The sequence below is a fragment of the Schistocerca gregaria genome, chromosome X (genome assembly GCF_023897955.1).
Source record: "Schistocerca gregaria isolate iqSchGreg1 chromosome X, iqSchGreg1.2, whole genome shotgun sequence".
In the NCBI taxonomy this organism is placed as follows: domain Eukaryota; kingdom Metazoa; phylum Arthropoda; class Insecta; order Orthoptera; family Acrididae; genus Schistocerca; species Schistocerca gregaria.
The window spans coordinates 599,560,568-599,573,897 of NC_064931.1; the positions used below are offsets into that span (position 1 = coordinate 599,560,568).

Consider the following 13,330-nt stretch of genomic DNA (forward strand, 5'->3'; position numbering starts at 1 on the left):
CATACACATTGGCAATAATGAACCCTGAAGCTCATGCACCCAACTTAAAATGTTCCTCCGTAGATGGCGATCTTGTGCATTTTGGATTCACTTCTTATTCACACCCAGCTGCTGGAGACCGTCCTACATTTCATCCTCCCGTCGCTTCTCTTGGTGTTCCAATTAGAAGCGTACCATCAGATTTTCTTGTATGCATAGCTTTGAGCCGGCAAATGTCTACTCTCCCGGCAATGTGCTTTTCCAAGCTTTTACTCCACGCTTTCATTTTCTGCTTTATATTCGTTCGTCTCATCAGGGCGTACAGACCCTCGTTCCTTCTACCTCTACAGGTGTTCTCTTCGCGAATTCGTACATAGATGTTTCTTATGATTTTCCGCTCATATATCAACAGATTTTTTTCCATCTTTTTTGTAGTCATTTATTTTTCTGTCCCATGTTACAACACTGATACTGTCACTGCGTTATAGGCTTTACGTCTGGTGTTAATTAACAGTTTTTTGGAAGATATTATCTGCTTCAGAGTGAAATAAGATTTAGTCCCATTGACAGTACGTTGATTAATTTCTTATTTTAAGTTATTATACATGTTGAACCATGTTCCGATGTTTTTAAAATCTTCCACCTCAGCTATTCTACATATTCCTACCTGTAATGGGGTATTGTTAGGGGCTGCTCGGGATACTTAACGTTAATCCACAGCTTAATCTCTCTAGCATTATTTGTTAAGTCCCCTACAGGTTCTGCCATCTCTTCCTCGGTCTCCGCTCTGGCTGCAATGTCGTCTGCATATTCCAACGACAGTGTTCTCCCCTTGAGCTTCATCCCTTCGCCTTCTCTTTTCATTTGCTGAATTACTTTCTCCAAGACCAAATTAAACATAAATAGTGAAATTGCAGCGCCTTAGCTCACATTTGTTCTAAAGCTCAATTCCTTGAACGGCTCCCCCTGATATTTCACCTTGACTGTTGTCACCGCTGTACACATCTTCACCAATTTAATTAACTTCCTCAGTAGGACAAACCCTCTCAGGATGCTGTTCGTACTTAATCTGTGTATACTATCATACGCCTTTAAGAAATCTACAAAAGTTACCAGGAACCGACGGTTGAATACCCAGCACTGTTCCCAGATATGGCTCATAGTGAAAATTTAATCCACGGTTTATCTTCCTGCCCGAAAATCTGCCTGGTAATCTCCAAAAAGATCTTCAACAAAAGGTTTCAGCTTTTCAAGAATTATTAACGATTGTACGTTGTATGGTACACTTATCAGAGACGTACCTATGTAGTTGTTGCACTTCCTTTAACTGTTCGTTTTGTGCAATGGGGTGATGGTCGCCGACATCCACTCTTTTGGAATGTCCTCTTTTCTCCATACTTCACTTATGAGATTGTATATCAAATTCTAAATTGTTTCACAGCTTACCTTCAACATGTCTGCCGTTGTCCTATTTTCTCGTGGCACTTGCTTATTCTTAAGTTTCTTAATCGCTCTGTCTACGTTCTCCTGTTGCGCTATATTATACAAGGAAGCTTAAAAAAATAGCATAGTATCCTGTGTTGCTTGAATATGTGTTTATTCCAATCTTACATCAGTTCATCTCCTTCTTCCCCCTTTCTCTGCCCATCGCCTCCTCCCCTCTAGCTGCATCTCCTTCTTCCCGCTCTCTGGCTGTTCATCTTTTCGTCTCCCTTTCTCTATCATCACCCCAATAGGAAGTTGGTGATTCTCCAGACAGTAAGTAAGATGTGTACCAAATTAGGTTGAAGTCGATCCAGCAGTCTGGGAGCAGCTTTTTACCCGTGGCTTTGCCCGGGTTCGCACATGTCACATATTTCGCAACTATATTTAATATAATTCACACATATTTCACCTGCAGTTTCGTTTTCACGCGTCTCGTTATTTATGACGTCATATCGCCTGACCATTGTGTCCTACAATGATATAATTGTACAGATACATTCAGTGGTAGATGTAGATACTGTTTGCGAAATGTTTTACGAATCGATTTAGTATTAAAAATGTAATAAATTAAAATGTCAAGCATGATGCAGCAGTTTTTCATCCATCTCAGTGTTTATGAACTATGGGTCATGCAGTGATGTGTTTTTGGAGATACATTCATTGGTATATGTGAATACTGTCTGCAAAATTTGTTGCGAATAGAGTTAGTGGTAACGAAGTAATAAATTGAAAGGTCATACTTGATGTAACAGTTTTGCTGCATGAACAGCGAAAATGTAGTAAGCGATAAACTTTTTTCCTTTCATCAGTTTGTGGGGGCTTTCAGCGAGAAAAAATCTCATAAAGATCTGAAACTACGTGTAATGTTTGCTGCAAGTGTCATCAGTTTCCAATACTGGATAAATATAGTCTGACTAACTGCGTGTCGTGAGTTAGCTTCTTTTTCATCACCATCCCTTTGAGAGATAGGTGGTTTTTTTCACGCAGAGTGGTCCTTTCCAGATACTAAGTCATGTGTGTATGAAGATTGGTTGTAATCGATCCAGTGGTTTAGGAGAAGATTTTTGTAACATGTATGTATTAATCAATATCGCATCATAGCAGAAGTGTTACAACGGTCTAAATTTAACGAAATCTGAAAAGACGCAGGATTGTACATATTTGTAGCGTGGCACTCCATATTGTCTCGAGTGACGCCGTGCTTAAGTTGTAGCCATGGGACTTTTTTCTCGTGACGCGTGCTAGGCTGACCAGCCCCATAACTCTCAGGCGCATCACATCTGCTACTGCTTCTTGTTGCGTCCGTTTTGTGCGCAGTGCGTCTCTCCCAATGGGAAGCAACCGATGGCTGAAACTTTAAGACACACTCAGAGATGCCACAATAAATGAGTGAAAGTGCTTTGGTGGCAATACATTCATTTTTAGTAGGGTGTTGACTCACGCAGGGACGTCCCTCGTATGGATATACAAGAACTAATGCAGGAATCGGAAGGGGATCGTGTGGAAGGCTTTAGAAGTATTGCGAAAAAGTGTACAGCGAACTAGAGAGGACAGCTGGATGCATAAAAAGCTTCATTTCTCCACGAACAGAAGGTTCACTCGTCTTAAAATAAAACCACATATCGCAAACAAATGCGTTGCTTGTGGTGTCAGAAAGAAAAAATTTAGCTATACAGCACATGAAGATGCACTTCTTTATCGCCACTATTTTTCATGGCCTGAACGTGGGTAACAATGCTGAAAAGTCGAGTGGAGAATAAAAACATTTCAGGTCCTTACTATCTCCTCAGAATGATAAACTCAGGTGTGTATCTAGTGTTTGATTCTGAATGGGGATTAAGTTTGTTTCATTATTTAGGGGGATTTTTTTGAAATGTACACTCCTGGAAAAGGAAAAAAGAACACATTGACACCGGTGTGTCAGACCCACCATACTTGCTCCGGACACTGCGAGAGGGCTGTACAAGCAATGATCACACGCACGGCACAGCGGACACACCAGGAACCGCGGTGTTGGCCGTCGAATGGCGCTAGCTGCGCAGCATTTGTGCACCGCCGCCGTCAGTGTCATACAGTTTGCCGTGGCATACGGAGCTCCATCGCAGTCTTTAACACTGGTAGCATGCCGCGACAGCGTGGACGTGAACCGTATGTGCAGTTGACGGACTTTGAGCGAGGGCGTATAGTGGGCATGCGGGAGGCCGGGTGGACGTACCGCCGAATTGCTCAACACGTGGGGCGTGAGGTCTCCACAGTACATCGATGTTGTCGCCAGTGGTCGGCGGAAGGTGCACGTGCCCGTCGATCTGGGACCGGACCGCAGCGACGCACGGATGCACGCCAAGACCGTAGGATCCTACGCAGTGCCGCAGGGGACCGCACCGCCACTTCCCAGCAAATTGGGACACTGTTGCTCCTGGGGTATCGGCGAGGACCATTCGCAACCGTCTCCATGAAGCTGGGCTACGGTCCCGCACACCGTTAGGTCGTCTTCCGCTCACGCCCCAACATCGTGCAGCCCGCCTCCAGTGGTGTCGCGACAGGCGTGAATGGAGGGACGAATGGAGACGTGTCGTCTTCAGCGATGAGAGTCGCTTCTGCCTTGGTGCCAATGATGGTCGTATGCGTGTTTGGCGCCGTGCAGGTGAGCGCCACAATCAGGACTGCATACGACCGAGGCACACAGGGCCAACACCCGGCACCATGGTGTGGGGAGCGATCTCCTACACTGGCCGTACACCTCTGGTGATCGTCGAGGGGACACTGAATAGTGTACGGTACATCCAAACCGTCATCGAACCCATCGTTCTACCATTCCTAGACCGGCAAGGGAACTTGCTGTTCCAACAGGACAATGCACGTCCGCATGTATCCCGTGCCACCCAACGTGCTCTAGAAGGTGTAAGTCAACTACCCTGGCCAGCAAGATCTCCGGATCTGTCCCCCATTGAGCATGTTTGGGACTGGATGAAGCGTCGTCTCACGCGGTCTGCACGTCCAGCACGAACGCTGGTCCAACTGAGGCGCCAGGTGGAAATGGCATGGCAAGCCGTTCCACAGGACTACATCCAGAATCTCTACGATCGTCTCCATGGGAGAATAGCAGCCTGCATTGCTGCGAAAGGTGGATATACACTGTACTAGTGCCGACATTGTGCATGCTCTGTTGCCTGTGTCTATGTGCCTGTGGTTCTGTCAGTGTGATCATGTGATGTATCTGACCCCAGGAATGTGTCAATAAAGTTTCCCCTTCCTGGGACAATGAATTCACGGTGTTCTTATTTCAATTTCCAGGAGTGTATTTCATCCGCGTAGTCTCAGTTTCTCGGAGGAAGAGGGAATTGTGGAGGGGGGGGGGGGGGGGGGAGAGGGTGCGGTGAAAGGGCCTACAACCTTCCAGAGTACACTTTTGGTCAATATGTAGGCATCGTCTAACAGTACTATTGATAGTAGTATAGGTATGCATTATTCTTGCCTGGCTCCTCTTTCAGTTCTGAATGTCTCACTATCTTAATAGAGTCTATTGGAAACAGGAGCATTGACACGGTGTGTATTTTTCATTACCAAACATAAGTTCAATCAGTTCCATATTTTTCAAGGGTTGTAAATTCTGTATATTATTATATAAGTTCTTTTTATACTACTTTCCCATCAGCTTTAACCGTTTATATTAAAACACCATTATTCCACACGTCTTCCCTTTCTTCATGCCGCGAGTGGCGCTTTCCACTTCATTTGACATTGTGTACTGTATATTATGCATTGAACCGAGCACCTGGAAACGACAAAGAGGCTTCGTCCCGCCGTAGCCCTCAGTGGTTCAAAACCTGCACAGCAATCGCCGACATAGTGTAAATGAGGCGGAATAAGGGGAACAAGCCCACATGCGCCGCGGAAGATGGAAAACCGTCTTAAAAACCATCCACAGGCTGGCAGGCACACCGGACCTCGACACTAATCCATGGGGCGGATTCGTGCCGGGGACCGGCACCCCTTCCTGCTCGGGAAGCAGCGCGTTAGACTGCGCGACTAAACGGCCCGGCTCATTTGCCATTACTTTCAGAATACAATTATGGTCATTAAAAAGCATCTGTCTTCTGACTTTTTTCTTGAACTGTTCAGACGGTCCAAGAAATCATGAAATGACTGTACAGTTTTCTTACTATTGTCAATGTGTCATCTACCACCTTAACTAGTGTAAAGTAGTATCTACAAATCATTAGATTATGTTTTTTTCATACTTCTGTTCTTTTAAATTATTTCAGTTACCAAAATTTTATTGTGTCCTCTCACATCCTCTTGAAAATATTTTCAAATAGTTTACTTTAATTCATCATATTCTATCATGCTGCTTTTTCGTGTGCTGTAAACTCTCGCCTTATCGTTAGTAAATGCCTCCTTCTGTATCTGATTGAGGTCATTATTTCTTATGTTAGTTTAATTTTACAAGATGTTGAAAATTTTTTAAAAATTTAATCCGGTTTAACCTCATATTCTGATATAAATCCTCTACATCTACATCTACATCCATACTCTGCAAGCCACGTGACGGTGTGTGGCGGAGGGTACCCTGAGTACCTCTATCGGTTCTCCCTTCTATTCCAGTCTCCTATTGTTCGTGGAAAGAAAGATTGTCGGTATGCTTCTGTGTGGGCTCTAATCTCTCTGATTTTATCCTCATGGTCTTTTCGCGAGATATACGTAGGAGGGAGCAATATACTGCTCGACTCTTCGGTGAAGGTATGTTCTCGAAACTTTAACAAAAGCCCGTACTGAGCTACTGATCGTCTCTCCTGCAGGGTTTTCCACTGGAGTTTATCTATCATCTCCGTAACGCTTTCGCGATTACTAAATGATCCTGTAACGAAGCGCGCTGCTCTCCGTTGGATCTTCTCTATCTCTTCTATCACCCCTATTTGGTACGGATCCCACACTGTTGAGCAATATTCACGCACTGCATTTCCTTAGGATTCTTCCAATGAATCTCAGTCTGGCATCTGCTTTACCGACGACCAACTTTGTATGATCATTCCATTTTAAATCACTCCTAATGCCTACTCCCAGATAATTTATGGAATTAACTGCTTCCAGTTGCTGACCTGCTATTTTGTAGCTAAATGATAAGGGATTTATCTTTCTATGTATTCGCAGCACATTACACTTGTCTATATTGAGATTCAATTGCCATTCCCTGCACCATGCGTCAATTCGTTGCAGATCCTCCTGCATTTCAGTACAATTTTTCATTATTGCAACCTCTCGATACACCACAGCATCATCTGCAAAAAGCCTCAGTGGACTTCCGATGTCATCCACCAGGCCAGTTATGTATATTGTGAATAGCAACGGTCCTATGACACTCCCCTGCGGCACACCTGAAATCACTCTTTCTTCGGAAGACTTCTCTCCATTGAGAATGACATGCTGCGTTCTGTTATCTAGGAACTCCTCAATCCAATCACACAATTGGTCTGATAGTCCGTATGCTCTTACTTTGTTCATTAAACGACTGTGGGGAACTGTGTCAAACGCTATGCGGAAGTCAAGAAACACGGCATCTACCTGTGAGCCCGTGTCTATGGCCCTCTGAGTCTCGTGGACGAATAGCGCGAGCTGGGTTTCACACGACCGTCTTTTTCGAAACCCATGCTGATTCCTACAGAGTAGATTTCTAGTCTCCAGAAAAGTCATTATACTCGAACATAATACGTGTTCCAAAATTCTGATCGACGTTAGAGATATAAGTCTATAGTTCTGCACATCTGTTCGACGTCCCTTCTTGAAAACGGGGATGACCTGTGCCCTTTTCCAATCCTTTGCAACGCTTCGCTCTTCTAGAGACCTACGGTACACCGCTGCAAGAAGGGGGGCAAGTTCCTTCGCGTACTCTATGTAAAATCGAACTGGTATCCCGTCAGGTCCAGCGGCCTTTCCTCTTTCGAGCGATTTTAATTGTTTCTCTATCCCTCTGTCGTCTATTTCGATATCTACCATTTTGTCATCTGTGCGACAATCTAGAGAAGGAACTACAGTGCAGTCTTCCTCTGTGAAACAGCTTTGGAAGAAGACATTTAGTATTTCGGCCTTTAGTCTGTCATCCTCTGTTTCAGTACCATTTTGGTCACAGAGTGTCTGGACATTTTGTTTTGATCCACCTACCGCTTTGACATCGGACCAAAATTTCTTAGGATTTTCTGCCAAGTCAGTACATAGAACTTTACTTTCGAATTCATTGAACGCCTCTCGCATAGCCCTCCTCACACTACATTTCGCTTGCGTAATTTTTGTTTGTCTGCAAGGCTTTGGCCATGTTTATGTTTGCTGTGAAGCTCCCTTTGCTTTCGCAGCAGTTTTATAACTCGGTTGTTGAACCACGGTGGCTCTTTTCCATCTCTTACGATCTTGCTTGGCACATACTCATCTAACGCATATTGTACGATGGTTTTGAACTTTGTCCACTGATCCTCAACACTATCTGTACTTGAGGCAAAACGTTTGTGTTGAGCCATCAAGTACTCCTGTTTCATATTATAGGAAAGTGGTTCAGGAGGAGGTCGAGAGTATAATACAATACGCACACAAACTATTAGTTATTTACAAAAACTTAAACAAAGTAAATACTTAGCTTTGGAAACTAGTAGTCTTCACACATATGGCATGAAATTGGTGCTGCCGCTGAAACTTTTTGTATAACTAACATTTGACACTTCATTATAGAATAATAGCTTCACGTCAAAGTCTGATTTTCTTTTGCATGATATAATATTCGTTATAATTGGTCTAGTGGCACGCAGACGGATCTATGCTACAACGATACTGTCTCGTAAGCGCTGATTACAATTGATCGCTGATTACGTAGAGAGAGGGCTGAGCGGCACTGCACTAGGTCATAAATAACTTTTAGGTTGCGGCGGCATAAAGAAACACTTGTGGACGTGTCTATACCGAAGTCTCCGATTTGTTGCTGCGTCTTGTAGCTGCTGTCGTTATTTGTGATGCCCTCTTGAGGTACCAACTTTCGCATGAGACCTCGATCTAAAATTCTCGTAGTCTACGTTTCTGACTTTTGCCTGATTAGTTAATTTATTTCAGTCATTGTACCTATTTTTGCTGTGCATCTTCGGATACGAAATTATTTTTTCTGCCGAGGTGCCTTTATAGTTGAATTAAACACAAATGTGTCAACGGTGTCTGTTAAAACCTCTTACAGGCATCAACACCTCCGTGCGATTAATTAAGCTTGTTACATTTTGGTTTCTAACACCTGTTGTAAATGGCTGATGGTTCAAATGGCTCTGAACACTATGGGACTTAACATCTGTGGTTATCAGTCCCATAGAACTTAGAACTACTTAAACCTAACTAACCTAAGGACATCACACACATCCATTCCCGAGGCAGGATTCGAACCTGCGACCGTACCAGTCGCGCGGTTCCGGACTGAGCGCCTAGAACCGCTAGACCACCGCGGTCGGCACCTGTTGTAAGATGGCAGAATAAATGGTCAGATTCTCACCTTACGTGAGACCTTTGCAAATCGCAATGAGAAGGTGAAGATAACATCTGACGTAAATCGACAGTGTTGAGGACATTTGCCTATCAATATATAATGCAAAAAGGGATGACAGTCAATCGACGGTAATTAACACACCATTCCTATACAATGCTTGTCTTTGAGAGGAAGGTAGAACAGGGAACGAGAGTCGAGTTACTTTCAGTTTTGAAAAGCCAGCTCCACAACGCGGTAGCGAAGCCGCTCTGTGGAGTTACGACGGCAACCACTTAAAGAGGTGGCAGGAAGGAGGACAGCGACCCCGGGCCTGGTGATTCAAGCTGGAGGGCCGCCTGTAGCGAGGGCATCAGTACAAGAGCAGAGAAGAAGCTTTAACAAACTGCGTTTCGAAATTCCAAAAGCAAGTGACGCATTTTCGTCCAGCGAGTGCGACACACGGAGAAGTCAGTGTACTTTAGGCATCTAGAACGGGCACAAAACGTCCGATTGGCGAAAACTCAATAGGAAGGAGAAAACTACCGAAGTTTCGACGCAGTTTGATAGAATGGACGTTGCGATTGGTAGAGAGTGTTTCTGCAAAGTAAGAGGAACGCTCCTATTAGTCGAAAAAAGCCGTGACGTGAAAAAGGAACCTTAGTGGAGGGAGACAGTTCTGCCACGAGAGGACAAGAGAGAAATTTTGGGGTACTCTTCTCTGAACTGGCGTCAAGTGCAGAACGGAGCGCTTAACGCTCCGTAAGACGCAGAGAAGAAATTGGTGCGGACACTGCGTTCACAGCGGCTGCACTCCAGCTAAAATTACCTGTAGCAACGTTTAGCTCCAATTGTGGAGAAACTAACCAGCCAAATTGGTAAATTGTTCTTGCGAGAACTGAGAGGGCACTATAATATGCACGCCGCTCCAACCATGCATGTGTATATCGCCACATAATAAGACTAGGGCTGAATACATGTTTTCTCGCATAACGAGAAACATAAGGAAAGTTTGTGCTGGAAAGTTCAGCAAAGGCCAGATTAGTTTTGTGGGAATTTCAGTGGGAGAGAGCGGGCTTGCAGACAGCAGCACGTCGCAGCTTAAGGTAAATACCGCGTGCAGAGGAGTAAACTTTGTTGGTTCACCAGCTTGAGTCCACTGTAAACTCGAGCGGTCTTGGGTAATCTTGCGCTCAAATTTGTCACTTGACTAACCATCCACCGAAGACTTCATTGTCATCCTAAATAGTACCGAACTTTGAACCGGAATTGGACGATTTTCGTAGTAGTGACCAACATCATAACGTATGTGTAGGAGCAATTTTGTAAATAAACGCCTGATTAAACTTTCATATTATTGTGCTTAGGATTAATGTTCTTTCAGAGAGTTAATATTTAACATTGTTGTGTATAAACTTATTTCAGTTTCTGATGTTGGCAAGATGGGTTACCCATTGCGCCGTTTTTATGTTGGCGAGTTGAAAACTGTGTGAAAAGCTGTAATTTGGTAAGAAATATTGCGGCAGTAAACTTGTCATTTCACCTCACACAGTTATTCTCAATTCAAGAATAAGCAAGCAAAAACAAACTAACCCCCACCCTTGCACTGTTCGGTATGAAAGTCTGGATTTGACATTCGAACCTAGCCGGCCTGTGTGGCAGAGCGGTTCTAGGCGCTTTAGTCTGGAACCGCGCGATCCTGCCTCGGGCATGGATGTGTGTGATGTCCTTAGGTTAGTTAGGTTTAAGTAGTTCTAAGTTCTAGGGGACTGATGACCTCAGATGTTAAGTCCCATACTGCTCAGAGCCATTTTTTGAACCAACCGAACCTACCCTTCTTGGCTACTTTAGCCCTTACTAAGATATAGTTAGGGGCTCTTCCCCCAGTTTTCAATGGCCACCTTTGTCAGCCGAAAAGTCTTTACAGCTCAGTAGAACAAGAGAGTGTCCAAGCTATCTCTTAGAACCTCTTACAGTCGTTGATATCTCTCAGTGGGGCAATTAAGTCTGTTAAGTCTGTTAAAAATCCTCGACAGTAGACTGCACTTTACATATCATATCACCTTGGAAAATCCAAGTAAAATTTGTAACAAAAAATTGATGCGTATTTCGACTTATAGCTCGCCACTGAAGTTTTCAATGCTGTTAATGTAACTGGTAGCCGAATTAGTACGTCTGATGAGTGCAAGCATCGAATTTTGAATATGCGGAATTGAGTTCTAGTATACAACTTGATCTGTCAATATTTTTCAACAAATTTATCCACAAAAGTATGAGAGAACAGTGACTATTTTAGCAGTCGAGACTGTCACTGTGAAGTAAGTAATAAATATCCAGCTTTCAACTCGTGTGAAAATATTTGTTTTCAGAAAACGGATGTTATTTCTATATTGTAAATAATACTGTTGTATTAGTGTGGAAGAAATCGTCAATATTAACCAAATGTGTTTTATTTCACTAACAATTAATAGTAATTTCATTTTCCCATTAAATATCATAATAAATCTAAACTCGCATATCATGCTACTAAAATTCATTATTCTGTATAATCTAATTTTATGATATACATTTTTCGCTACACAATCAATCTTGTGGAACTTGTAAAAATAACAGAATCTTAAGACTTTGAAGCACCAAGTGTAGCAAATAAGTGACAGTAAGCCACAATGATAGTTCTTCAGCAATACCACGCAAACAGGTGGTAAATCATTATAAATTAACCATGTACAATAATTCGTAAAAATTGATTTATATATCATTTCAGATTGTTTCCCTGTTTAAAATTCTGTCAATGCTTTTACAGAGCCGTCGATGCTGGAATAACAATTGTTAACGAAGTTGGTCTAGATCCTGGAATAGACCACCTTCTTGCCATGGAGTGCTTCGAAGAAATTCACCAAGCTGGAGGCAAAGTGGAATCGTTCATTTCATACTGCGGAGGTACGCTGCCGTTGTAGAGTCACTTGAACATCTCATTGGATTATTGATCAGTATTGTTTTCAGTTCTTTTTTTTTTGTTTCCCGCTCATTTCCACGTTTTTCCATTTTCTCTGAAATCTGCGCCTGTCGTGAACCGGCCGACCAACTCTATTTTAGTCGCTATCACGTCAATGAAGACTTCCGCAGATTAAATTCGTCAGACGTTCAGTTGCTGCAATATGGGTCGAGCTTAATTGACATAGGGCTGTATTAGTTGGAGCGAGGTGTATAAGATAATGGATATAAACTTTAAATTTCCACATAAATTTCTCTGCATTAAAGAGTTATTTCCATATGAAACCCGCGAAATGTGGCACCCATAGTGCATCAGAAAAACCCTGGATAACAAACGGCATTAAAGTGTCTTGTTGTAGGAAAAGTGAGCAGTACGAAATGATCGGGATAAGCACAAATGTGCACTTGCACTTGTGGTATCAAGGTATTATTTTGTAGTAAGATGATCTACAAAAAATCTGAACGGTGTAATGTTATCTCAGAAGTTAATAATTCAGAAGATATAATCATAAAATATGGAGCACAGTTAGAAAAAGAAGTAGCAAGTCTGTAAAGAATTATGATGATCTAGTAACTAAATATAATGATCAACTTGTTTATGACCAAAAAATATGTAGCAAGCCTCTTTGAAAAACTATATATTCCCAGATTAAATGAGATTTTTGATATGGACAAATTGAAAGAATAAGCATTACAGTATATATGACAATCAATACCACAAGCTTCAACCAATCTGATGTCGCTCTAACTTATTCGAGGCAAGTCGGAATAGTAAAGAGCAATCTTTCAACTAAGAATTCTGAAAAGATTTTCACGTTTCAAGCGAAATATTAAAATACTTTTCTTTTGATATAGGTGTTGTAGTCACTCACACACATAGTGCAAAACTTTCATATGGCATTTTTTTTTACACAGACTAAAGTATGTCATTTTATGTCTCCCTTTAACTAAGTTGTAAGAATAGATATGAATAACTATCGACCTTATAAGTGCTAACTTTCTTCTCAAAAATTTTAGAAGAGATAATGTGCTTAAGGATGGTAGATTATATCCGCAAATATAAGATACTGAATTGACCGAGATTTGGATTAGATAGGCTGATCTACTAAATATAGCTATCATCTAATACTTCAACGACCAAATATTAAACCATTTGAATGACAAAATTTCAGCTAGCTGGATTTTTTGTGATCTGTCTGAGGAATTTGATTTTGCAGATTTTTTGTGATCTGTCTAAGGAATTTGATTTTGCAGATTACAAAATTCTTTTGGAGAAATTTAGAATTACTGCTTTCTGGCAACAATGAGCAAGTAGCTCACTTCATATATAACTGATAGGAAGGAAAGTGTCATGCTAGATGGCTCATGCAGTTTCCATGATGAACC

At 42.3% G+C, this 13,330-nt stretch overlaps 1 protein-coding gene across 2 annotated transcripts in view; it reads left to right on the forward strand.

The window, feature by feature from the left end:
- The window catches only part of LOC126298160 (alpha-aminoadipic semialdehyde synthase, mitochondrial), a 237,990-nt gene that overhangs the window by 142,344 nt on the left and 82,316 nt on the right, over positions 1-13,330 (forward strand). For both annotated transcript variants that reach the window (XM_049989470.1, XM_049989469.1), the window contains exon 13: positions 11,754-11,890. In XM_049989470.1, the coding sequence (XP_049845427.1) occupies positions 11,754-11,890 (137 nt within the window). The remainder of the gene's footprint in view (positions 1-11,753; positions 11,891-13,330) is intronic.